At 40.8% G+C, this 26,587-nt stretch overlaps 1 protein-coding gene across 1 annotated transcript in view; it reads right to left on the reverse strand.

Annotated features, from left to right (window-relative positions):
• Nucleotides 1-26,587, reverse strand: part of trdn (triadin) — a 433,668-nt gene that overhangs the window by 30,530 nt on the left and 376,551 nt on the right. The window contains exon 55 of the mRNA XM_059645698.1: nucleotides 18,849-18,872. Within this exon, the coding sequence (XP_059501681.1) occupies nucleotides 18,849-18,872 (24 nt within the window). The remainder of the gene's footprint in view (nucleotides 1-18,848; nucleotides 18,873-26,587) is intronic.

The raw sequence follows: 26,587 nt of genomic DNA on the forward strand, positions 1-26,587 counted from the left end.
CCAACAGCCGAGTTCCCACTGCTGTAATATGACATCGTTTCTGGCCCCATACCCACATCCTCATTGCTGGAACCTTTCTGGTCTTGCCTTGCAGAAAAGAAACTTGTGAGAAATTTGAGGACGTCTCAGCAGGAGATGACTCACTTTGCAACCTAAGGAGTGGCCATCATATCTGGGCACATTACTAACCATGTTAGGTTACCAGCTCTGAGCCAATCTATTAATTGGTCAAAACTGGCAGAAAGCCATAACATGGTCCTGATTTTGGTCCCAGCTGTGTCCAATACATCCCATGTTCATGTCTAGATCATTAAAGTACACAATAAACAGAAAGAAATCCGGCATCAAATCCTGCAGTATGCCATTGGACAGAGGCTTCCAGTCACAAAACACCATTCAACCATCACCGAGATAATGGGAACTGCAGATGCTGGAGAATTCCAAGATAATAAAATGTGAGGCTGGATGAACACAGCAGGCCAAGCAGCATCTCAGGAGCACAAAAGCTGACGTTTCGGGCCTAGACCCTTCATCAGAGAGGGGGACGGGGAGAGGGAACTGGAATAAATAGGGAGAGAGGGGGAGGCGGACCGAAGATGGAGAGTAAAGAAGATAGGTGGAGAGAGTGTAGGTGGGGAGGTAGGGAGGGGATAGGTCAGTCCAGGGAAGACGGATAGGTCAAGGAGGTGGGATGAGGTTAGTAGGTAGCTGGGGGTGCGGCTTGGGGTGGGAGGAAGGGATGGGTGAGAGGAAGAACCGGTTAGGGAGACAGAGACAGGTTGGACTGGTTTTGGGATGCAGTGGGTGGGGGGGAAGAGCTGGGCTGGTTGTGTGGTACAGTGGGGGGAGGGGACGAACTGGGCTGGTTTAGGGATGCAGTAGGGGAAGGGGAGATTTTGAAACTGGTGAAGTCCACATTGATACCATATGGCTGCAGGGTTCCCAGGCGGAATATGAGTTGCTGTTCCTGCAACCTTCGGGCCCAGGCGGAATATGAGTTGCTGTTCCTGCAATCCCCCTCATTCTCACACACCACCCTACCAACCTCCGGATACAACGCATTATCCTCCGACACTTCCGCCATTTACAATCCGACCCCACCACCCAAGACATTTTTCCATCCCCACCCCTGTCTGCTTTCCGGAGAGACCACTCTCTCCGTGACTCCCTTGTTCGCTCCACACTGCCCTCCAACCCCACCACACCCGGCACCTTCCCCTGCAACCGCAGGAAATGCTACACTTGTCCCCACACCTCCTCCCTCACCCCCATCCCAGGCCCCAAGATGACATTCCACATTAAGCAGAGGTTCACCTGCACATCTGCCAATGTGGTATACTGCATCCACTGTACCCGGTGCGGCTTCCTCTACATTGGGGAAACCAAGCGGAGGCTTGGGGACCGCATAGCAGAACACCTCCGCTCAGTTCGCAACAAACAACTGCACCTCCCAGTCGCAAACCATTTCCACTCCCCCTCCCATTCTCTAGATGACATGTCCATCATGAGCCTCCTGCACTGCCACAATGATGCCACCCGAAGGTTGCAGGAACAGCAACTCATATTCCGCCTGGGAACCCTGCAGCCATATGGTATCAATGTGGACTTCACCAGTTTCAAAATCTCCCCTTCCCCTACTGCATCCCTAAACCAGCCCAGTTCGTCCCCTCCCCCCACTGCACCACACAACCAGCCCAGCTCTTCCCCCCCACCCACTGCATCCCAAAACCAGTCCAACCTGTCTCTGTCTCCCTAACCGGTTCTTCCTCTCACCCATCCCTTCCTCCCACCCCAAGCCGCACCCCCAGCTACCTATTAACCTCATCCCACCTCCTTGACCTGTCCGTCTTCCCTGGACTGACCTATCCCCTCCCTACCTCCCCACCTTCACTCTCTCCACCTATCTTCTTTACTCTCCATCTTCGGTCCGCCTCCCCCTCTCTCCCTATTTATTCCAGTTCCCTCTCCCCATCCCCCTCTCTGATGAAGGGTCTAGGCCCGAAACGTCAGCTTTTGTGCTCCTGAGATGCTGCTTGGCCTACTGTGTTCATCCAGCCTCACATTCAACCATCACCATCTACTTGCTGCCAATTTGACCTTTTGATGTGCCTTCTGCCACAAGCAGAATATCACTGTCTAGGTTTTCAAGAAACTTCAGAGCTGCAGAGTGTCTTGGAATGGAAGGGGAAAGATCCAGTTCTCATTGCTCATATTGGTACTAATGACATTGACATTGATTGAACTGGAAAGGAGGCTGTGTAGAAAAGTTCTGAACAGGTAGGAACCAAACTGAAGGGTAAAGCGTCTCGGAAAATAATTCAGAATCTTGGCTTGATCCATGGGCAAACTGATATAGGGCAAATAAAGTCAAGCAGAAAAATGCATGGCTCAAAAATTTGTGTGTGAGGAGTGGGTTTTAGTTTTTGGAACACTGGCACCAGTTCTGAGTAGAAGGGATCTGTGTGGTTGGACTGGCTTCTCTTGAAGCGTGCAGGGGCCAGTGTCATTGAGAGTCAAATAAGCTGGCATGTAGACAGGGCTTAAAACTAATTAGGAGGGATGTGAAGGATTTGGAAGGGTGGGATACACAGCCTTACAAAAAAAAGGGATACTGCAACATCGCAGGTGATTTATTTTGATAATCATACCTTGAGTGGGGCAGGAAGGAACAGAATGTACAAGTATAATAAAAAACACAAATGGGGCCATGGGGGTGGTAGGGGATATAGTAAAGGAGCAAAAATAATGGTTCTTTACTTAAATGTACATAATTCATTCATTTTGAGCCAAACACTAACAGCACGAATAGAGATTAATGGGTATAATCCTATAATTGTTTCAGAGACATGTTTATGAAGATATCAAAGATTTAAATATTCAGATTTACCAAAGGGTGGACAAAAAGGGTCAGTTGTGGAGTAGCTTTGCTAGTACGAAGTCGAATAAGTATGAAACAAAGAAAAAAATGCTCTGGGATCTTCTTTGAACTCCGGGGGTGGTAGATATCTCAAATGCCCTGCCTGGGAGGGTGGTGAAAGCAACATTTAAGGAGCATCTGGATGACAACTTGAAATGTAAAGAGTATAGTAGAATATGGACCAAGTGCAGGTAAGTGGGATTCAGTGGCGCGCTACAACCATCGGTGCTGGGACAACTGCTACTTACAATAAATATTAATGACTTGTATGATAGAATTATTACCACAAAGTTTGTAGTAATACTAAAATAAGTGGGAATGCAAGTGGTGAGGGTGACAGAGAATCGACAAAGGAATATAGACAGGTTCAGTGAGTGGACAAATGAATTTATTACGCAGGAATCTCAAAAGGTTAGCATTCAAGTTTAGAGGATAATAGGGGAGGCAAATGGAATGTTGCCTTTATTTCAACAGGAACGGAGGACAAAAATGTGGAGAACTTGCTAGAACTATAATAGCTACTAGTTATATCACAGTTGGAAGAGTGTGAGCTGTTTCGGTCCACTTTTTGAAGGTAAGATATACTGACATTGGAGGTAGTTCAATTAAGATTCACTAGGTTTATTCCGGGTATGGAGGGGATTTCTTATGAGATGTTGAGTAGGTTAGACTTGCATCTATTGGAAATTAGAGGATTGAGGCACAACCTTATTGAAAGAAAATGTTCTTACAGAGCTAGTCAGGTTAGATGTGGACAGGCTACTTTATTCTTGTGAGAGTTTAAGATCCCACAGGGTGTAATTTCAAAGTAAGTATCTATTCAAGACAATATAACAAAGTGTGGGGCTGGATGAACACAGCAGGCCAAGCAGCATCTTAGGAGCACAAAAGCTGATGTTTCGGGCCTAGGCCCTTCATCAGAAAAAAAAGACACTTTTTTCTGATGAAGGGTCTAGGCCCGAAATGTCAGCTTTTGTGCCCTAAGATGCTGCTTGGCCTGCTGTGTTCTTCCAGCCCCACACTTTGTTATCTTGTATTCTCCAGCATCTGCAGTTCCCGTTATATCTATTTAAGACAGAAATGTTTGGTATAATCAGAGGTGAAGTGGCAGATTTTTAACTTGTAAGGGAATCAAGGTTATAAGATTAAGGCAGGAAAGTGGAGTAGATGATCATCAAATCAGTCATGATCTCACTGAATGGCAGTGCAAATTTAATGGGCTGAATGGATTATTTTTATTCCTTTATGTCTTATGAAAAAGCAGAAACATCTATGATATTGGCAGATGCACAATTTTCTCCCCTTAAAAGCAATACAGGTTTTTTTTATTCAAACTATCCATGAATTGAACAGTGAAATTTTCAAAATCAAAATATAACTCCAAACCCAGCACTGTGAGAACATGTGCACTTATACATCCAACTCGACGCTGCTTCAGTTTATCCACTGCTGAAACCTTCACTTATGGCTTTGCAGCCTGCTGAAATGCCGATTTGCAATTTTTACTTCTGCCCTCTTTAAACTTGAGGTCATTCAAAATTGTATCACTCATGCCCAAACTTGCATCAAGTTCCATTCCCCCTTTAAAAACTGAAAGAACTGTGGTTGCTGTAAAGTGTCACTTCAACACACCACCCTGTCCCCTGGCTAATCTCTCTGTCTCAGGCTTGCTGCAGTATTCCAGCAAAGCTCAGCGTAAGCTGGAAGACCAACACTTCATTTTTCCACTTAGGGACCCTGCTTTCAGGACTCAATATAAAGTTCAATAAATTTAGCCCTTAAACTCTCCTATGTTCCAGCCCCAACCCCCACACACCCAGCCTTGTGATCACAAAGTCTGCTATTACACATAACCTTGTTCGCCACTAATAGTCTCCTTTGACAGCTATTCACCTCCTAGCCAGATTGGACAAAGGAGTAATAACTATTGTTCTTCTCTTGCTTTGGACTCCATCCCCACCTATTGTTTACTCCTTACCCCCAATGAGACTCTATCTTCTGCATAACAACTGCATTTTCCTAGCTATTATCAGGTCGGAGTAAGGGTCATCAGATCTGAAATGTTAACTCTGATTTCTCTTCACAGATATTGCTCGAACTGCCAAGCTTTTCCAGAAAGCTTTTCCCTTCTTCAGAAATTTCTGAAGGAGGGTCTCAACCCGAAACATCACCTTTCCTGCTCCTCTGATGCTGCTTGGCCTGTTGTGTTCATCCAGCTTCACGCCGTCTTTTCTCAAATTCTCCAGCATCGGCAGTTCCTACTATCTCCTTACACTGCTCATTTCAATTTTTTTCAGCTATTTTTTCCATGAACAAACTTGAAACGTGTGAGTACATTCAAAGGTGATAAATACATTGGGGTGTTTGGGGGGTGGTGGCGATCGGGTACGGGTAGGTGGGTTGTAATGGCGGACAGTTGGCTAATGGCACAGCTCTTAGCATGGTAACTATTCACCACATTCACTAAAACCTGCAGGAACAAAACTGAACTCTTCACATTGTGCTCTATGCTACTGCCTACACATTATGATAGAAACCCTTCCGAAAGAGAGCCCAAATTATTTATTTGCAGCAATTCCCTATATAAATATGGCAATTCATGTCATTGAGATGCACGCTATGATAAATTATTTCATACTTAGAATGTATAGCAGTAACACTTACCCAAGGTAACAGAGATCATTTATTTACTCTCAAGATGTAGGTGACAAAGGTAAGGCCGCACTTGTTTCCGTTTTCTCATTGCCGTGAGAAGACTAAACTTGGTAAAGTTAAAAATTCTCATCTCTAAACGGACACTCACGGACCACTGACATTCTCTGTGACATTCATGCAGTTTACACAGTCATTTTCTTCTGGCACAAAGCAATGCATCACTGGAATCCTTTCACTTTATGTGCAACCTTCAATTATAGGACTGAACCCTAACTTCTTGGTTGCTCTTTCAGTACAATTAAATGAAGAACCATGACAGAATAACAACAAGGGCTAAGTATTATTGAAGGCACCGTCAAACCAAATTTTATGTTGACATTCATATGACCAGATAACCAACAGCATACAGTGTGTAATGAATAATAAATCCCTTTTATTACTGGATGAACAACTGTACATTGAGATTTCAGAATCTACTATGGCAAATTAAACTGAATTCAGTAAACATGGAAATTTGAGATCACATCTCAAAAAAATCCCCAGTCCAATAGTGAATTGCAAGAAAAATAAATGGTTTCCTTGATGTCCTTCAGAGAAGGAAACTGACTGGCAGGTCCATTCTCTGTGGTTGACTTTAATGGCCTTAAGGATTGGGATTTGGGATTGGGTAATTAATCTAGTGCTGTACACAAATCAGAGAGAAAGCAATAGAAATGGGATGAAGGTTTATATTGTTCACTGATTGAAAACCTGATAATTCCATTTAGGAACAAAGTCATAGCCATTACATGTCAGTAATTGATAAATTAGCCTGCTACTGAAAGAGGTATTCATACATGTAAAAAGTATTGAGATAATTTTTCACATTATTCTTTGACACTTTCTCATCTATATACGGCAGAACACTGATTCTTGTTTTGGATGTAATCCGAAGACCATAAACAGAAATCACTGGCTAGTGAGTGGGAACTGATTTTATCTCACCAACTAAGTCTTATTGAGGCCAACTGCAGCAGCAATTTAACTGCTTTTGGCTTTAGATAACTTTGCATCAACCAAGATTTCAGTCCAAGATGCTTCAAGTGTCTTTGGTTGAGCACCAAACCGGGTAGTACGTACGCTTCGTGCATTACTAGAGAAATTTGAAACGGGATATTTGTATTATCCTATGAAATCTCTGATTAGATCAAGGACAGAAATACTTCTAATAATATCAAATTTTATGCAGCGAACTTTGTGTCAACAGTCCAACAGCTGAGATATTATGATGACATATTTAACAAAATACTCTTGTTTCTATGCACTTACATGCTGCCATCCTTGTGAAAGAAGTAGTAACTAGATCATTATTGTTATAACACAGAAAATGTGTGATGTCTCATTGTGGAGTGAGTATGCATAGCTTGAAGTACAATTTGTGCAGACAGTGTCTTGAACTTCCAATGAATCCCTACAGTGTGGAAACAGGCCCTTTGGCCCAGCAAGTCCACACTGATCCTAACAGCATCCCACCCAAACCCATTCCCCCTATACCCCATCTATTCTACACATCCCTGAACACCATGGGCAATTTAGCATAGCCAATCCACCTAATCTGCACATTTCTGGACTGTGGAAGGAAACCGGAGCATCTGGAGGAATCCTCTGACAACATTTTGCTTGGAGAAAGATTTGTGCTCCAGAATTTGCCATGTCTCAAGTCAAGGTGTTTCATGATTGTTAAACACTGACATGAATGTGGAAAACAGACAGCCAATTTCCTCCACATTAAATAAAAACAGAAGAAATCCAACCTGCTAATAACCACTGTTTCAGCAAAGCAATGCAAGGAGTCTTCAAGAATGCTATCAATCAGCTCGTGTTCAGCAATATCCTGCTCAGTGGCACTGACTTTGATTTCTACCTGGGCTGCTCAGCTTTTGATGTCACTACAGCCTTCAACAGATCACGGACAACAGAGCTGAATTTCAGAGGGGAGATAAGGGTGAGTTCCCTTAACATCAACACTACATCTGACCGAGGTTGGATACAAGGAAACCTAGCAAAACTAGAGTCAATGAGAATCAAGGTGAAAACTCTTCAATTATGGAATCACACCTGGCACAAAGGAAGATGGTTGTACAAAAATATGCACATGGGACAAGAGTACACTCCTGATAATCTTTCATCCCCTTTGTAATCAAGAATTTATCTCCCTCTTCTTAAAAATATTTAAAGAATTTTTTCTATTTATTCGTGGGATGTGGACGTCATTGGCTGGCCAGCATTTCTTGCCCATGCCTACTTGTCCTTGAGAAGGTGGTGGTGAGCTTCCTTCTTGAACTACTGCAGTCCTCCTGCTGTGGGTTGACACACAATGCTATTAGGGAGGGAATTCCACCCAGCAACAGCGAAGGAATGGCAATATATTTTCAAGTCAGAATGGTGGGTGACTTGAGAGGATCTTGGAGGTGGTGGTGTTCCCATATGTCTGATTCCCTTGTCCTTCTAGGGGGATGTGCTTGTGGGTTTGGAAGATCCTGTCTGAGGATATTTGGTGAATCACTGCAGTGTATCTTGTAGATAGCACACTAGCCTTCTACTGAGCGTCTGTAGTGGAGGGAATGGAGCTTGTGGATGCAGTGCTAATCAAGCGGGTTGCTTTCTCCTGGATGGTTTCAAGCTTCTTGAGTGTTGTTTGAGGAGTCAGGAGATGAGTTATTTGTGACAGTATTCCAAGCTTCTGGCCTTCTCTTGTAGCCACTGTGTTAATGTGGTGAGTCCAGGTGAGTTTCTGGTCAATGATAATTGAATTGGCTGAAGACTGGTGTTTGTAAAGCTGGCGACCACTGTAGGAGGCCGAGAAGGATCATCCACTCAACACTTCTGGCTGAAGATCACTGCAAATGCTTCAGCCTTAGCTTTTGCACTGATGTGTTGGGCTCTTCCATCATTGAGGATGGGAATATTTGCGGAACTTCCTCCTCTAGTGAGTTGTTTAATTGTCCACTACCATTCATGACTGGATATGGCAGGACAGCAGAGCTTCGGTCTGATCCATTGGTTGTGGAATCGTTTAGCTCTGTCTATCACTTGCTGCTTTCGCTGTTTGGTGTGCAAGTAGTCCAGTTTGGTGGCTTCACCAGGTTGATACCTCATCTTCAGGTTTGCCTGGTGCTGTTCCTGGCATGCCCTCCTGCACTCTCCATTGAACTAGGGTTGATCCCCTGTCTTGATGGTAATGGTTGAGTGGGGGATATGCTGGGCAATGAGGTTACAGATTGTACTGGAGTACAGTTCCTTTCTTTTTAATGGCCCACAGCACCTCATGGATGTCCAATCTTGAATTGCTACATCTGTGTGAAGTCTGTCCCGTTTAGCACAGTGATAGTGACGCACGGCACAATAGAAGTCATTCTCAATGTGAAGGCAGGACGTTGTCTCCACAAGGGCTGTGTGGTTCATCCACTACTTACTGAGGAAGGGAATTCCAACAACTCACTACCCTCAAAAGTTTTCTTATCTCTCACTTCTGTTTTAAATGGGCATCCGTTATTTATAATCATAACCCACAATATATGTGATTATTGATGGTCAATCACTTTAGTCCCAGTACATCACTATAGGAATTCCTCAAGCTTGGCCTGTTTCATCAATGACCTTGCCTCCATCATAATGTCAGAACCAAGGATATTTACTGATGATTACAGAATGTTCAACTTTATTACCAATTCCTCAGATACTGAAATTGCCGGTGTTCATATGCAACAAGGGAAAACACCTATGCTCGTGATGAAAAGTAGCAAATAACATGCCTGCCACACAGCTGGCAGTGAATGTCTATCTCCAAGAAGCAAGAGTCAATATCTCCCCTTGATGTTAAAAGGCATTACCATAACCAAATTCCTTGCGCCAAGATCGTGGGAGTTACCACTGTCCAGAAAGTGAACTGAACCAGACACATAACAATATAACAATGTGGCTAAATTAGACGGTCACAAGCTAAGACATTTTTTCCCCAAGTGCAACTCCCCTCCTACTGTGTGACTAAATACAGAGTACAACTTCGGAGTGTAATTGAATAGTCACCACTTACCCTGATGATGGAATTCCAATACACACAAGAGATTCTACCCTTTCCAAGAAAGAGCATGCCATTTAATTGAAACTTCATACACCACCTTCAACATTCATTCCCTTTATCACTGACACACAGCAATGTGTACCGTCTATAAAACACACTGCAGTAACTCACTCAGGTTGCTGCAACAAAACTTTCCAAAATTGGGACCACTACCTCTGATGTATAAGGGCAGCAGACAGAGTGGAACATAACAACATGCAAGTTTCTCCTTCAGGCCTCATGACATCCTGACATGGAACTATGCTTTTTACTGCTCTGTGTCGCTGGATCTACATTCAGGCTCTCCCTTCCAAGGAACACTGTGGGTAAACATACACTTCAAGGACTGTAATGATTCAGAATCGCAGTTCGCCATTTTCTGAATGGCAAGTATGGATGGTGAAAAGAAAAAGCAGGCTTAGCCAGTAACTGTGCACGTTACTGAATAGAGTCAGAGTCACAGAGTTAGACAGCATGGAAACAGACTCTTCCATCTAACCAGTCACTGCCGACCATAATCTCAAAATAAACTAATGCCACCTGCCTGCACTTGCCCCATAGCCGTCCAAGCATTTCTTATTCATGTGCTTATCCAAATGTCACTTAAACATTGTAACTGTACCTGCATCCACCACTTCCTCTGGAACTTCATTCTACACGTGGACCACTGTCTGTGTAAAAACGTTGTCCCTCATGTCTTATTAAAATCTTTCTCATCACACCTTAAAATTATGCACCCTAGCCTTGAAATCCTCCACCCTGGGGAAAGGAAACCTGCTATTCACATTATCTAGACCCCTCATTATTTTAGAAACCTCTATTAGGTCACCCCTCAACTTCCTCTGTTCCAGTGAAAGAAGTCCCACACTTTCCAGCCTCTCCTTATATTTCAAACCCTTCATTCCCAGCAACATCCTGGTAAATCTCATCTGAACCCTCGCCTGTTTAATCATATCCCTCCTATAACAGGGCAGCCAGAACTGGACACAGTACTCCAGAAGATGCCTCACCGACATCCTGTACAACTTCAACATTTCGTCCCAAATCCAATACTCAGAGGTCTGAGCAATGAGCAAAAGTATGCTAAAGGCTTTCTTAACCACTGTCTTCATGTGACGCAAATTACAAAGAATTATGAACACTGAGGACCCTCTGTTCTACAACACCAGTCAAGGTCCTACTTCTAATTATATGCATCGCACCCTTGTTTGTTTTACCAAAATGTAGTACTTCGCATTTACACAAATTAGACTCCATCCATTGACCCAATTAATCAAGATCTCTTTGTGATCTTAGATAACTTTCTTCACTATCTACTATACCACCAATTTTGCTGTTATCCACAAACTTATACTTTGTATATTCTTTTCTAAATGATCTATATAAATCAAAAATGAAAGTGGACATAGCACTGATCCCTGTGGAACTCTGCTGGTAACTGGCTTCCAGTCCAGAAAAAAACCTTTACTACAAAAAAAACAGGGTTTCTGTTCGGGATAGGTTGGCAACCCTCAGTAAGATGAATGTAGACTTTGGGTTATTAATTATATTCAAGACTGAGATAGACAAATCTTTAGTCAGTTACGGTATGTAGGTTTGTGGGCAATAGGCAGGAAAATAGAGTTGAGGATTATCAGATCAGCTCTGATGTCACTGAATGGCGGAGTAGACTTAATGGTCTGAATCACCTACTTCTGATCCTATGTTTTATGGTCTAATAGCTAATCTGGCCCATTTAATAAGTCCATGGCTGACCTGATAACACTCAACTCCAGTTTCCTGCTTCATCTAAGTAACCTTCAATTCCCTTATTGATTGAAAATCTGTATATTTCAATCTTGAATATTTTTATTGATCCATACTCAATGGCTCTCGATAGCACAGATATTCCTGTTCTGTCTTATTGTCTCCTAGTTAGCAAGCTTTTAGTGTTCATTTCCTTCATTTATTTTATCTTTGCTGATTCATACTTAGTGGAATACTGACTGAAGATGCAATAACTTTTTTTTCAGTGTTTGCATTCGGCATATCAATCTCTGTTTCACTCTGAATGTGTTGCTTATATTTGGATGTTATCAAAGCTACTGTGAGTGGCCAAGTTTTAATTATGTAATGATATTGGCATTATAGCATCTACAGATTTACTGGTCCAGAATTAAAGCAGATGAATTTAATGGTAACACGTTAGAATCTGAATAAGTAAATCAACATTGAACAAAATAGATCAGATCATTTGTCTTGAGTGTAAGTAACAGCTTGACAGTCAATACTGACTACCTTTTAATCACAGAGCAGTGCAGAGTGATTCATCAGAATCATCATCCAACATCTCTCCATGAGCCATCTTTTAGAACATTGGTTTACTTCTTTCAGCAAAACACTTGTGTGAAAGTGAATCAACTTCTTGCAGTGATAACACTATTGTTTTCCTCAAGTGGAATGTGTTACTTCCAGTGGTGGCTTCTGTAATATTTCCACCCTGCTCTCTGGTTTTGATTTTATTTTCATTTTTTCATTCATGGGATACATATTGTCAATCTTTTATTCACCTTGATAAGGTGGCAGTGAGCTATCCTCTTGAATTGATGTGGTCCTTGTGTTGTGGTTACACTCATTGCGCTGCTAGGAAGAGAGATCCAGATTTTGACCCAGCGACAATGAAGGAATGGCAGTACAATTCCAAGCTGGGATGGTATCTGATTTGGAAAGGAATTTGCAGTGATGGATCCATGCATCTGCTATCTTTGTCCCAGGTAGCAGAGGAGCCAAATTTTGAAAGTGCCACTTCAGGAGTTTCAAAGAGGAGCTGCATGCAAGCTGGAAATGGTATACACTTCTGTCACTGTACCTTAGTGGTAAAGTGAGTGACTGTTGAAGTGGGTGAATGGAATTCCAAACAACAAACCTGAATGCACTGTCAATTTCCAACTTCCATCTGATTAAAACACCCAAGGCCTTAAGGAATAAGATTTTTAAAAGGAAGAAACATGGAACTAAACTGGCTGCAACAAACACTTGGCCAAAGACTGAGCCAAGTCCATGAAGCCAAGTTGGAATAAATGAAATCATCTGAAAGGAAATAACATTTTTTTTCTCAATGTATGGAACACGTCAATTCAGTCGTGTCAAGAAACACATATCCCCAATTTCATTTCATTCTTACGTAAGAAGTTGTGTGTATTGGACGTGGAAGTGTTATCTGTTAATATCCAGCTTGGAAAAGCAATGTGTCAGACACAGATATGCACACAGGAATAATTTTCAGTCACTGCCTGGCAGAGAGGCAAACAAGAAAAAAAGAAAATTGTTTTCTAAAAGACTGGAAGATTCCTTCTGTCTCTCCCTCGGTTTCATTCTCATCATTTTGAAAGCCATCACTAATAATAAAACAAATTGGAAAATCATTCATTGATCAAGAACTGAAGAATCATAGAAATTTTATTTCTGAGGATACAAAAGATCAACCAAGCAGGTGTGCTCTTGAGACCAAGTAAAACATCTCAAAGATTCCAAGAACTTTTAAAATTGCATAATCCTGAACTTCCTATCACTCCTCGTGCCCTCTTCATTTATAGAACATAGAACATTACAGTGCAGCACAGGCCCTTCAGCCCTCAATGTTGCGCCTATAAATATAGTTTTGTTCATAATTAGTATCAATACTGAGTTCAAAGTGGCCCACAATATTTCCCCAGTTTGACTTTTCTCCTCCTCAGTCAGTTACAAGGTGTTGTGCTGCTTGTAGCATTATTACCCAGCACTGATAACAGAGGTGCTGCTTTTATGTGTTCAGGTTTTATATTTAACTCTCTGGATACCTCCATTTTTATGTTAAGAATGGAAAAAATATATGTATTCGTCTCACATAACCTTTAATTGCCACAGGAGTGAGAGCTTGAAAATTAAAAGCCATTCTATTTGACCCAGAATACAAAGTTGCAGACTGCAGCTGGAATCATTCTTTGCTGTTTCATACAATAACTGGCTCTCTTATAAATCTCAAAATTCACACAATTTCAGCTGCTCACTTCTGACCCAATCTACGATGTGCAAGCCGTGGCTTCTGCTTCTAAATTGAAAACAACTACATCAGCAGTCACATGATTATGGAACGTCATGTATACCTTTCCAAATGCATTTCTGCAAGCTTAAGTGTCCCTCTTTAACTGAGAAGCAAGAGCCATGGCAAGGACAGTTGGGGTAAGGCTTGAATTTGCAACCTTTTGACGGAAAGGTGAATGCGCTATATCTGAACATAAGTTTTCAATTGCATCCCTGTTTATGGCTTAGATATGTTTAATTAATCTGTGCATGCCTGTTATGCCAAGTCTGGAGCAGATGGGAATTGAACACAGGCCTTTTGACATGGAGTTGGGGAACACGAGCCCAACAGGCCCTTAATTTATGATGATATTTCTGCCCAGTTTTGGACCAGGCCCATTGTGCATCTGAAGTAAATGCAATAACTACTTCACTATAGAAAAATAACCTGTTTATGGTTTATATTTACAAACACTGGAGTTTTTATTTCGCTAGAAAATGGTTAACAAAATTACAATGGCCCCATTTTGGTACTTTGTGTAAAGTGTCCGGACATAGGTAAACCTGCCTGTTGCAAAGAATGGGAAATGGCTAGATCAGGGGACACTGGAAATAGGTCTGACAAGAGTAAAGAAGAATTTAGATGGCAGTTTTTGGCTTCAGGCTCCCCCTGCTGTTTACTGATAATTCATTAATACTTAATTAATACCTTCTGTCATCGCACTCCTACTTTGCACTCTAGCCTTCCCTTTACAGCCATTGTTGCAATCCCATGGTCAGCAGCTGTCCCAAAATGGCAATTACCTATATGCTCTAGAAACACAGATAGCCCACCTAATAAATGTAACTGAACTCCAACATCAAGGGCTTCTTGATGACATCACCATTTATGTGCAAATTCTCCATCTGCTACCTGTCCAAACTACATTGAGAACTACAAATTAGCCAAGGAAACCAGCACAAAGGAAACACCAAGGAAAAACAACATAAAGACAATGAACCATTATCACACATATTACAAAACCAGGTGTTGAATTTCTACATTATTTGAAACAGCCAAAGATACCCAGCCAGCGACGCACAGTTTGAAGTTTGCAAAAATGTTCAATGGACTCAAGAAATTGTTTTGTTTTGAACACTGACAATCATGTAAGAAGACTAATAGGATCCAACGTGAACATCTTAATATGAGAAACAACAGATTTGAAATGACTTAGAGTGGGATACAAACCTACAAACACCGGACTTCAAAAGGTGATAGCACTACCTCTGGGCCAAAGCCAAAAATTATTTCCCATTTCCTGTTCTGCTTGTTATTTGGATTTGAAACAAGCATATGTTTGTGAACAGAAAATGCTAAAGATCTATGTCTCAGCTGTATTAAAATTTGCGTGCACAGAATGGGTTTTGATCATTTCTAGAATATTAGCTCAATTTTCTAACTTCACAATGTGTCAGGATAATCACCATAGTGTATTGGAGGAGGCGTAGCAGCTGCTCTAGGCTGAGGTATCACTCTTAGTACCCCAGGCAGTGACTGCTGTGCGTACTTTTGGCTACCAAATGATTCTATCTATAATGTGCTTAAAAGTACAGTTCAAATTTCCCAGCAGAGGCAATGAATACACACTATGCTAATTTAAAGAAGGGGTAACCACATTTTTGACAAGTGCTTAATTGCACCTGTACAAAATTATTTTTCTCTGAAATGAAAATGAGAATGCTATATTTAGGAGCAGGGTGACTAATGTTCACCAAGCAGATATTCTATCCAAGTGGCAATGAGAGGCATGCCATTGTTTCATTACAAGCTACACAGACCCAAAAGGGATTAGTAGGTGAATGCGATGAAGATCATGTTACCAATACTTTCAGTCATCCTACCTGCACCTGCCACCCCTCCCTCCCGCATTTGCAAAGAGATGTCATCAACCTTAATTGACAGTTGTTGGTAGAGTTTCCTCTTCCAATATAACAGAAGGATTTGTGGTGGCATTGGTGAGGTTGGCTGGTTAGTCTTCAATGTTCTGTTCTCATCATGCCATACTTTATGTAGTATTGCACGTTAAAAAAAAGGCACTGGGCTCTCTCAAATCCATTTTTGTCATCTTGGTTACACTGAGCAAGATGTCATTTTTATGTGTGCCATAATTCTATATTTATTTTAATTTCTCCAAGGATGGATCACAAGATCTTTAGTCCAGGTTTTCAATTTCAAGACAGGTTGCAGAATTCAGAAAAATGCCTGGCTTGCACTATGTCTCCCCTCCACTTAAAGAGGCCAGATGAACAGGATTTTCATTGTGGGAGGAGGGCATGCATCTGCAGTTGGTCAGCTGACCTGAGAAAATATTTGGAGGCTGACACAGGTGAAGCAGGCATTTTAAAAAGCTCGCCCAGTTGCAATAAGAACAGAAAAGCCCTTCAGTCTTCCCTCTTATTTCATTAGTCTTTTGAAGTGTCTGAGCCCCAGGGAAAACATTGCTTGATTCATGACTCCTGCTTTCTGATTTTTATTGTCAATTTAAAAATGTTTAGTTTCATGAGAGGATCAGGCGTAATTTATCACCAGCAGAAATTACAAGCATTTGAAGTGTCTGACACTTTTATTGGGCTGTAGCAAAAATGAGTCTTTTGTTTAGAAGGATTAAACTTCTCAATGAATGAGTGTTGCTTCAATACAGTTTCTAAGGATGTGAGTTTGCTCGCTGAGCTGTAAGGTTAGTTTTCAGACGTTTCGTCACGATTCTAGGTAACATCATCAGTGAGCCTCTGACGAAGCGCTGGTGTTATGTCCCGCTTTCTATTTATCTGGTTAGGTTTCCTTGGGTTGGTGATGTCATTTCCTGTTCTTTTTCTCAGGGGATGGTAGATTGGCTCCAAGTCAATGTGTTTGTTGATGGAGTTCCGGTTGGAATGCCATGCTTCTAGGAATTCTCGTGCATGTCTCTGTTTGGCTTGTCCTAGGATGGATGTGTTGTCCCAATCAAAGTGGTGTCCTTCCTTATCTGTATGTGAGGATACGAGTGATAGTGGGTCATGAACATCAACTAGCCACAAAACGGCATGACCTACTATCACTCGTATCCTATGAACATCAACTAGCCACAAAACGACATGACTCACTATCACTCGTATCCTCACATACAGATAAGGAAGGGCACCACTTTGATTGGGGCAACACATCCATCCTAGGACAAGCCAAACAGAGACATGCACGAGAATTCCTAGAAGCATGGCATTCCAACCGGAACTCCATCAACAAACACATTGACTTGGAGCCAATCTACCATCCCCTGAGAAAAAGAACAGGAAATGACATCACCAACCCAAGGAAACCTAACCAGATAAATAGAAAGCGGGACATAACACCAGCGCTTCGTCGGAGGCTCACTGATGATGTTACCTAGAATGATGACGAAACGTCTGAAAACTAACCTTCCAGCTCAGCAAGCAAACTCACATCCAGAACCTCAACCTGAGCTACAAATCTTCTCAAAACTCGTTAACAGTTTCTAAGGGTTGATGGGCATTAGAGTTCCCTGGCTTCAAATAGGGTCATTACGGTTCACAGGAGTTGGTTTGGTGGATTGCAACTTGAACTGAGGTGATATGATGAGGACCTTTTGAAACTACCTTTCTAACAGTTTCCTTATGCACACTATGGTTCATGGTACCTCTGAGAATACCTCTATCTGGAAAGCTCCTACTCCAAGACAATTGCGGAGGTGTGGGTGCGAAGTCTATCCTCATGGTGGAACCAGCCAGGTTGAGAGTACAGGGTGTAGGCTCATGACCTAACCCAGCCACAACCCTTAAACATGGTTTCTTTGAAAATCAGAAAGCCAAAGAATGGAATCAACAATCTCAGAACTGGGGCCTGGCTGCCATTTTAAAAGAGGTCTCAAACGTTCTTAACTCAGTGAAAACCCAGTCTGTGATATCTTGCTAATGCTTCTCTGGAATGATCTATTCTGTACCTGTGAAACCATAGTCTTCAAACCTTATTAAATGGAGAAATTCCTGCAAATGTAGCTTATTCCAGATGAGTCTTTGTATAGCTTACACTGCTGCGTTCCTCTTTATAGAGGCTGACATTCCTGGAGCCCTCTGATCCTAACTTCTGAAAAACAGTGAAAGCTAACCATAGGAAAATAGCATTAACCTTTTGCATAATAAATCTTTCTATTAATTCACAGCAAAGCAAACATTGTGTTAATTTTAAATCAACAAATGCCTTTTTTTAAAAAAAGCAAAATTGAATATCTCACAGATTCCTCAGGATGGAGAATACTATTTTGGAAATATTAAACGTGAAGAGAAAAGGAAATTCTCAACAAGATGATTTAGTTTTGCTTGACATCTTTCCTTGGAATTATGTCACTTCTGCCAACTCTCATCAGGTTGAAAATCCTCAGCCCTACTCAGCTGGCGGAAATGCAACAGGATGAGTGCTTATGACTTGTAATGCTGCTTCTGCCACAGTAATTAATAATAGGAGTACAAATGCGTGTCTCTGGGGGCACACCTTAGACATTCATCAGAGCAGCAGCTTTGGTAATTGCTAAAGGCATAACTGCTGATGACAGACATGTTGTTTACTCAACTGTGAGATATCTGCGTGGTTTTTGAATAGGATAGGTATAGAGGGATATGGGCCAAATGGGACTAGTTCAGACTGGAATGTCTGGTCAGCGCAGATGAGTTGGACCGAAGGATCTGTTTCTGTGCTGTATCACTCTATGTTGCACATTGCTGATACTGCAGGACTCGTAATCCAGAGGTCTGACCTATTCTTTGCGCTTGCCCACTCTGCACTCACCCATGAATGTGGGTGAAAATTCTGCCTCAGGAGTCAGATTTTGGTCTGGAAGGAAATTTTTCTCCAACAATGCCCTTGTTAACAGGACCTGAAATACGTTGCTTCTCAAAGCTTAACTACCTCATAAAGCTAATACATTTTCACACATCCTTGAAAGATTATTTCTCACAACATTTATGATGCTAACAGAATATTAAAATATCCCGGGGAAGTTTATGATTTAAAAACCGACTGAATAATGTTTATGTCCCATATTCAAATTCTCAACAATATATCAAAATATATTCAATCTTCAAAAAAGAGGTGATTACCTGCTTTGAGGACAGTAGGTGTCTCTATAAGTAAAACAGATATAAATTATTTCGGTAATATTCATATGACTAAGGAAGTGTATAACTAAGAATTTGCTTCCCAAGTGATACAAACTCGAAAATGCCCTTTTTTTATTTTCACTTTTGAAACACTAAATTTATGCAAAATTTCCAAAAGACAAATTCTGATCAACCACGAAGTTCTTTCTCCCTCTCATTCCCAAGCAGCATAAGGTTAAATCCAGAGGATAATATCATTTTGAAAAGATGTTACCATTACAGGCTACTGATACATAATACTATACTATGATGGGCCAGATATTGTAATAACAATCATCATACAGCCACCAGTTAAGTATAATCAACAGACAAAGACTTTTGCCACTGTTTTTGGAAATGTTAGGTAAGCTTCAATTATTCCCCACCAACATCAACCACTGTTAAAATTCCAGCATAATTAACATTCTGAGAAGGATAATTTGAAGTCAGTTGTTACATTCAATTATCTAAAATGATCTGTAACATTTTCATGATTTTTTACTGTATTGTGACTCAGATATATGAGGGGATGAAATACGAGTTTCTATGTCTGAACAGGACTTTTGAAATGGTTTTAAAATGTTCTCGTACTTAAAGCATCTTGTTTCAGTTTAATTTCTTGTTTGCAATGAGTTTCTTTTTCTTCATGACCACACCTAATCATGACCAACACTGCATTGTATCAATAGGCACACTTTGAGCAATTGAAATCTGAATACCTTGTACCCTAATGTGACTGAAAGGGCCCAATTAGTTGCATTCGGTCATTTCAGGTAGGGTGTGCTTGCAAGGCAGGAGTGAAAAGGCAGGTGGAGGATATGACAGAGCCAGCCACTGCCTTGCAGAGGGGACCAGGCAGCACCTCATTGAACCAAGAGTCTCAACTAGCACAAAGGTAGCGAAATAGAAGGTAAAGCATGTGATCCAGTGCCAAAAGCCCCATTTTATTTCTATAATCTCACCTTTGAAAGAAAGCTCAACAGCTGTGTACTAACATGCAGCAGTCTGCTTAGGAGCAGTAATTTCATGTAGTTTTTCAAACAACCAGATATTCTGCAATGGCAAATTCACACCTGAGCAAAATGTTAAGATGTTAAGCTAATAAGTTGGCTGGATCTAACAATGCTAACTGGAATAAATGCTAAATAATTAACCATTATCTTACACTGTAAAAACAAACTTCATAATACATAGGAAGAGATAGGTCTAGAGATTTGACCACAAGTTTGGAAGTTTACTATTCCACTTTTCGCTTTTCTCTTATTTTTGAATCTGAGTTGAATTGTTGTTTGTCAATGGAAATTTTAAACTTAATAAAGGGGTTCACACGTGCAAGGTGAACAAATACCAATACAGCTAATTAAACAAGGTTAATCTCCAACATAAACAGTGCATATATGGTGGCAGATATTATATCAACAAATATAGGCTTATAATCAAGTGGAGAAATTAAACAGGCTTTATAAATGAAAATAGAGTAATAGTGTCATACGGTACAAAAATGTTTTTAGCTTCAAGTTAGTGGTGAAATGCAAAACTGCTAGAATTAAAACCTCTCAGGAAGACAAGAAATGTTGCTGTAAACGTGAAATTAATTGCCTCTGTGAAAGCAACTTTTAACAGAAAACAGTAAAACATTGCCGTGATGCTGAAGGTCAACTTTACCAAGCAATAAGGAGGCAGTTGTTTTGTGCTAATTTGACTAGTCTAGTAATCCAAGATCCGAGGCTGATGTTCTGGGAAAGTGTTTGAATCCCACCATGGTAAATGGTGCAATTTGAACCCTTTAAAAATCTGGAATTAAAAGCTAACCTAATGGGTCAATTGTTGTAAAAATACCTGGTTCCCTAATGCTGAATAGTGAATGAAATCTGCTGTCCTTACCTGATCTAGTCTACATGTGAATCCAGACTCACAGCAGTGCGGTGGTCTCTTAACTGTCCTATGAAATGGCCTTTGCAAACCAATCCAATTAAGGGGAAATTAGGAATGGACAGAAAATGCCAGCCCAGCAAGCAATACCTATATTCCCATTAAGGAATAACAAGTCTATCCAACACTTATGGAGCATAATACCACACTTGTAATTTAGTGAAAGAAACGCTGCCATTTTCTTTCTAGTTTTAAATGGTTTTAATTACAGATACAGAGGAGTCTGTTGAAATGGGTTTGTGCATTTGAATAAATTCCATAAAGCACATTTCATAAGGTTACATGCCCATCACGGAGGTTTTCCACCAAAAGCATCCAGAGACATGAGTTTCAAACATTTATTTTCATTTCAAAAAAGAAGTGCTAAGTGGATGTAGGTATCACTGGCTGAGCTAACAACTATTTCCCATCCTTAACTGTCCTAGAGAAGGTGACACTCAGCTGCCGTCTTGAACCACTGCGGTCCTTGGGATGTCGGGACATCCACAATGCCGTTAAGAAGGTGGTTCCAGGATTTTAACCCAGTAGCAGTGAAGACATGGTGATATAATACCAAGTCAGGAAAATGGATGGTGTGCAAGGGGAGACTGCAAGTGGTGGCGCTTCCTCACATCCTTTAGAAACGATAGCATAAGTTTGAAAGGTGTGATCGAAGGAGTTAATGTGCTGTAAGAAGTGGACAGCACACATTGTTACAACTGTGTGGAGGCAGTGAAGGAAGTAAATTCTGAAAGTGGTGGATAGGTATCAATCAAGAAGACTGCTTTGTCCTGGATGGTATCAAGCTTCATGAGTGTTGTTGGAAATGTAACCTCCAGGCGCATGGAGGGTATTCCATCACACTCCTGAACATGTACTGCAAATGGCAGGCTGGCTTTGGGGAAAAAGGAGATAAATTAGTCATTAAGGGTTCATTGTTCGTTGATCGAGATATTGTGAAGCAATACATCTCAACTCCATAATTGAACTTTCCCCTTTGGGTAAAATGTGTGTGAAAATTCTCGTATCTTCCTGTTTTGTGCTACAACATTATTGGAACAGCAACAAAAATCCCAGCAAAACAGTATAACCAGTTGCTTTCTGAGGGTTTTTTAATCGAAATCACACTGGAAACTTGGGAACTGTAGAAATTTCACTCAAATATGCTTTACTTTAAGGGTATTAACTTTTTGTAAAAAGGTAAGAGTTTTTGTCAGAACTTTGGCACTTTCAGACCTCTCTGTATCACGGTGTGTGATGCTATTCACACCAACATATTAGTAACCAAAATATTAATTCTTTAATTTTAGAAACAGAGAATAGAAAAAAAATTAGTTGATCAAATTCTGTGGCTGCCTTATACAGTAATAGACAATGGAAATAGTTATTTACATATCTTGTGTCCTGTATTTAATTTGAAAGAACAATTAGATCGAAATGTTGCATGTCTTGGGAAATGGATGTTTATTGATGTGGAACACTGTCTTCAAAAACGATAGCTCCCTTCTGGAATGCACAATCCCTAATCCTGCCAGCTGCAAGAGCCAAAACTGAAAATATTTTGGGAACTTTTAACCAGTGAGAATACATAGCACAATTATCTCCATAACCCAGAAAGCAATTGACAGTGTCTTTTTGAGACATTACATAGGCAAAAAAAATTACATTGTACAATAAACAGCATTTGCTGATCTGACAGTTGGATTAAGAAAAAGAAAGTAATATAGCCCCTTAGATGGCTTCAGCATATTCCAAAGTACTTAGCAGTTAATTAATTCCTTTTGAGGTGTGATGACTGTCAATAACATAAGAAATGTAGATCCTACGAACTCTCAAACATAGTCTTGTTGTGTTGATCAATTCATTTGTTTTAGTGATGGTGATTGAGGAATAAATATTGGATTGGGGGAATGATTCATCATCTCTTTTTCAAAGTAGCGCAATCAAACCTTTTATATTAATCCAAGACAGATCTCAGTTTAACACCTCATCCAAAATTTGGGACCTCTGATTGTGCGGCACTCACTCAATACTCTACTGGAGTGTCACCCTGGAGATTTTTGTGTGGAAGCCCTGGGTAACTGCTTTCATTCAAATTAATCTAAGTGCTTAAGGCTGAAGCTGGTTACAAAGAGTAAAAAAAAACTCCCTATGCTCTAAAAATAATACGATTTTTAAAGTTATTTCAGAAATAGCCAGAACTGCAGATGCTAGAGAATCTGCAAAAACAAGGTGTAGAGCTGGATGAGCACAGCAGGCCAGCAGCATCAGAGGAGCAGGAAGGCTGACGTTTCAGGCCTAGACACTTCTTCTGCCCAAAATGTCAGCCTTCCTGCTCCTCTGATGCTGCATGGCCTGCTGTGTTCATCCAGCTCTACATGATTTTTAAAGTTACCAAATACACATGCCTTTCTTTTTACAACAGATAAATAAAATCTTTACACTTGGGTTGAGCCAGTCTCGGACATCCTCGCTTGAAGCAGTGCCTTGCTGCTCTGAGGTTACAATGGCTCTGCAAGGTTGGTGCTGCTGATGCACAACTGTAGCACAAGCTGTTTGAAGTAAAGTGTTTTAACAGCAACTATTTCTGAAGTGAAAGCAAATTACAGAGGCCACATGACTCTGTCACAACTGAACAAAGTACAAATGCAATTCTTGAGTCGCAGGTGGCCATCCGCAGTCATCTAAATAGTCACCTCACTCAGTACCTAGGAGGATTATGTAGTGAGGGTGAAAAGGCAGGTGGAAATTTGGATGTCTAGAAGCACCACGAAAATTTGTATATGCTTTTATTTTCAATGATCCATTTGCAGACTGAAGGGACAATAATTATCCAGACAATGTTGAGACATGTTGTGGTTGGCAAAGTAGTTTTCTTCTGACATTTCTGTACATGTTACCTCTGATATTTTCAACAGTGCTTTGTATTTTTCAGGCAACAAGTGCAGATAGGGAGTTACATTTAAACTGACTGATATTTCATGCAAACTATTGCACAGATGTTTTCTAAATTTCAGACTTCTGAAATAATAAACTTCCCCCTTTGCTTTCCCTGTACCTAAAAAAACTATTTCTGAATAATTACATAACACTCTCCAATCACTTCATTTTTCTTATCTCACTTCTTTGCTGAAGTACTAAAAGTAAACAATATTCATAATAAAATAAGTTTGCCTAGCAAATCTCGCATTGTACGTTCAAACCATTTAAGCAATGTATTTAATTGGAAAGCATTCTGTACAAGGTCAGGCCAACTCAACGGAATGAGTGGTAAGTGGATTGAGACATGTTAAGTACTTTTCTGAGTGTTATGCCTTTCTACCTTAGAAGGAGGTATTATAGCAATACTGTTCAGCTGGCGTCAACTAACATCTCTCAAGATTCTACACTGCTGCAATCACATTGTTAGACATTCGTGACCTTTTATCCTTTGAATTAATTTGTTTCATTTGCAAAAAGCTATAAAATAACAGGAAGAACACATCTACTTTACAGATCCCTTTCTCCTCCCTGAAGTAACTGCAAATCTCCAAAGAAGAAGATTTACAATCTTGATAACGAGCTGTTTCTGCAGCAATGACTTAATAGTTTAACTGTTGATCATTAAGTTGGTGATATTTGTGCTGATTTGTAGATGAATGTTAATTAAAAACAGATGTTTTAAATTGCCTCCCATATTAGAGAGCAGAAAGTAGTCAATTAAAACCAGAGATATTAAAAGTACTCCCTACAGTGCTCTAAAGAAAATTTCACAGAGACAGAACCATTTTTGTTCTGCTGCAAAATAACTGAGATTATTCTTCCCTTTGTTCACCCCTTACAAGCAGAGCCTCAGCAAACCTGTTAGTTCTGGAATATGTTCTGTCTGAGTTCCATACAGAGTAGCATTGCAAAGATTTTCAATAAAATGCAAGGTTTCCTAACCTAACACTGAAAAGGCTGGCGGGAAAGCGATGACCCTGTTAACCCTTACCCATGCTCTTGATAGCTGCTCCATAACCTTTAAATTCACTGTGGAATATGAACTGACTGGAGGTGGAGCTTTCTTCATCAGAGAGGAAGTGCCACCCCCAACCCTTTAGCCAATCTGATTGGTTAGCGGTTCAGTAGTTCCATGCAGCAGTACTACTGAGAGTTACAGGTTGAGGCATGAAGCCGGAAGTAAAAGGGTGGAGAGGTGGGCTTTTGACAGGGCTGGAAATGAGGCTGAGATGTGGGAAGGGATGGAGAGACCAGGATGCTAATGCAACTCCTGAGGAGAATCCATTTGGGAAAGGGGGTACATGACAGAAACACTTCATTCGCTCATCAGAAAATTTGACTGGACAAAGACATGTCTTCCCATTTTTATTCCATGAGTTTTTGAAATATTGACCCATAGTGGACCTTTTATAAAATTATTTTGGCCTCTTTTAAAACTCATTAATCTCTGAGGAGCCACATTAAGCATGCAGGTGCAGCAGGTAGTGGTTAAGAAGGGAAATGATAAGTTGACCTTCATAGTAAGAAGATTTGAGTACAAGAGCCGGAATGTCATGCTGCACTTATACAGGGTCAGGATGTACTGTATGCAGTTCTGGTCTCCTTATCAGAGGAAGGAGGTTCTGCCCATGGGAGAGAATATAATGGAGGCCCTGCCAGTGACACACACATCTTATTTTATCCTCCAACTATTATTTTACCCAATAAAGTGGTTGATTTTCACAGAGACACATAGAGCGTTTTCCACCTGATTCACTTTGACTCCAGTTTTGCTCAGGGTCCTGGATTCCATGTTTGGCCAAATGAGCCTTGATCAGATCTAGAACTCAGCTCTTTTCTCCATGATAGAACCAAGGTGGTAATGAGATCAGAAGCTGAGTAGCCCTGGCAACACCCAAACCGAGTCTCAGTAAGTAGGTTATGGCTAACCTGTGCTCTTTGATAGCACGATTGATGACACCTTCCATCACTTTACTAATAATCAAGTGTAAACTGATAGAGTAGCAACTGGCAGGGCTGAATGCGCCCTCCCTTTTGTGGATAAGACCTGGGCAAATTTGCCAGTGCCGTAGCTGTACTGTGACAACTAGGCTAGTGATGCAGCAAGTTCCTGACTGCAGGTCTTCAGTATTATTGCTAAAATATTGTCAGGGCCCAAAGCTTTGCAGTATCTATTTCTTCCAGTCATATCTTGACTTGACGTGGTGCAAATCAAATTGACTGAAGCATCTATGATGCCAGCGTAGGCCAAGATGAATCATCCATTTGGCACTTCTGGCTGAAAGTTGCTGCAGATGCATCATCTTTATCTTTGCACGGGTACATTGAGCTACCACTTCATTAAGGATAGGGATATTTGTGGACTCTCCTCCTCCAGAGAGTTGTTTAATTGTCAACCACCATTCACATGGGTGTGGCAGGATTGCAGATCTTAAATCTAATCCGTCAGTTGTGGAATCATTTATCTTTGTCTATTTGCTGCTTATGCTGTTTGGCACATATAATTATTCCTGTTTTGGAGCTTCATCAGATTCATACATTGTTTTTAAAGTATGCCTGGCACTTCACTTAACATACCCTTCTACATTCTTTGTGGAGCCAGAGTTGATTTCCTGAATTGATTGTAATGGGAGAGCGGGAAATATGCCAGAACATGAGTTTGCAAATTTTGTTTCAGTAGAGTTCTGTTGCTGCTGACAGCTCACAGCATCTCTTGGATGCCCCGTCTAAGTTGCTAGATCTGTTCAAAGTCTATCCTGTTTAGTATGATGATAGTGCCACAGAAAAATAAAGGGGATTATCAAAAT

The sequence above is a fragment of the Stegostoma tigrinum genome, chromosome 4 (assembly GCF_030684315.1).
Source record: "Stegostoma tigrinum isolate sSteTig4 chromosome 4, sSteTig4.hap1, whole genome shotgun sequence".
NCBI classification, from domain to species: domain Eukaryota; kingdom Metazoa; phylum Chordata; class Chondrichthyes; order Orectolobiformes; family Stegostomatidae; genus Stegostoma; species Stegostoma tigrinum.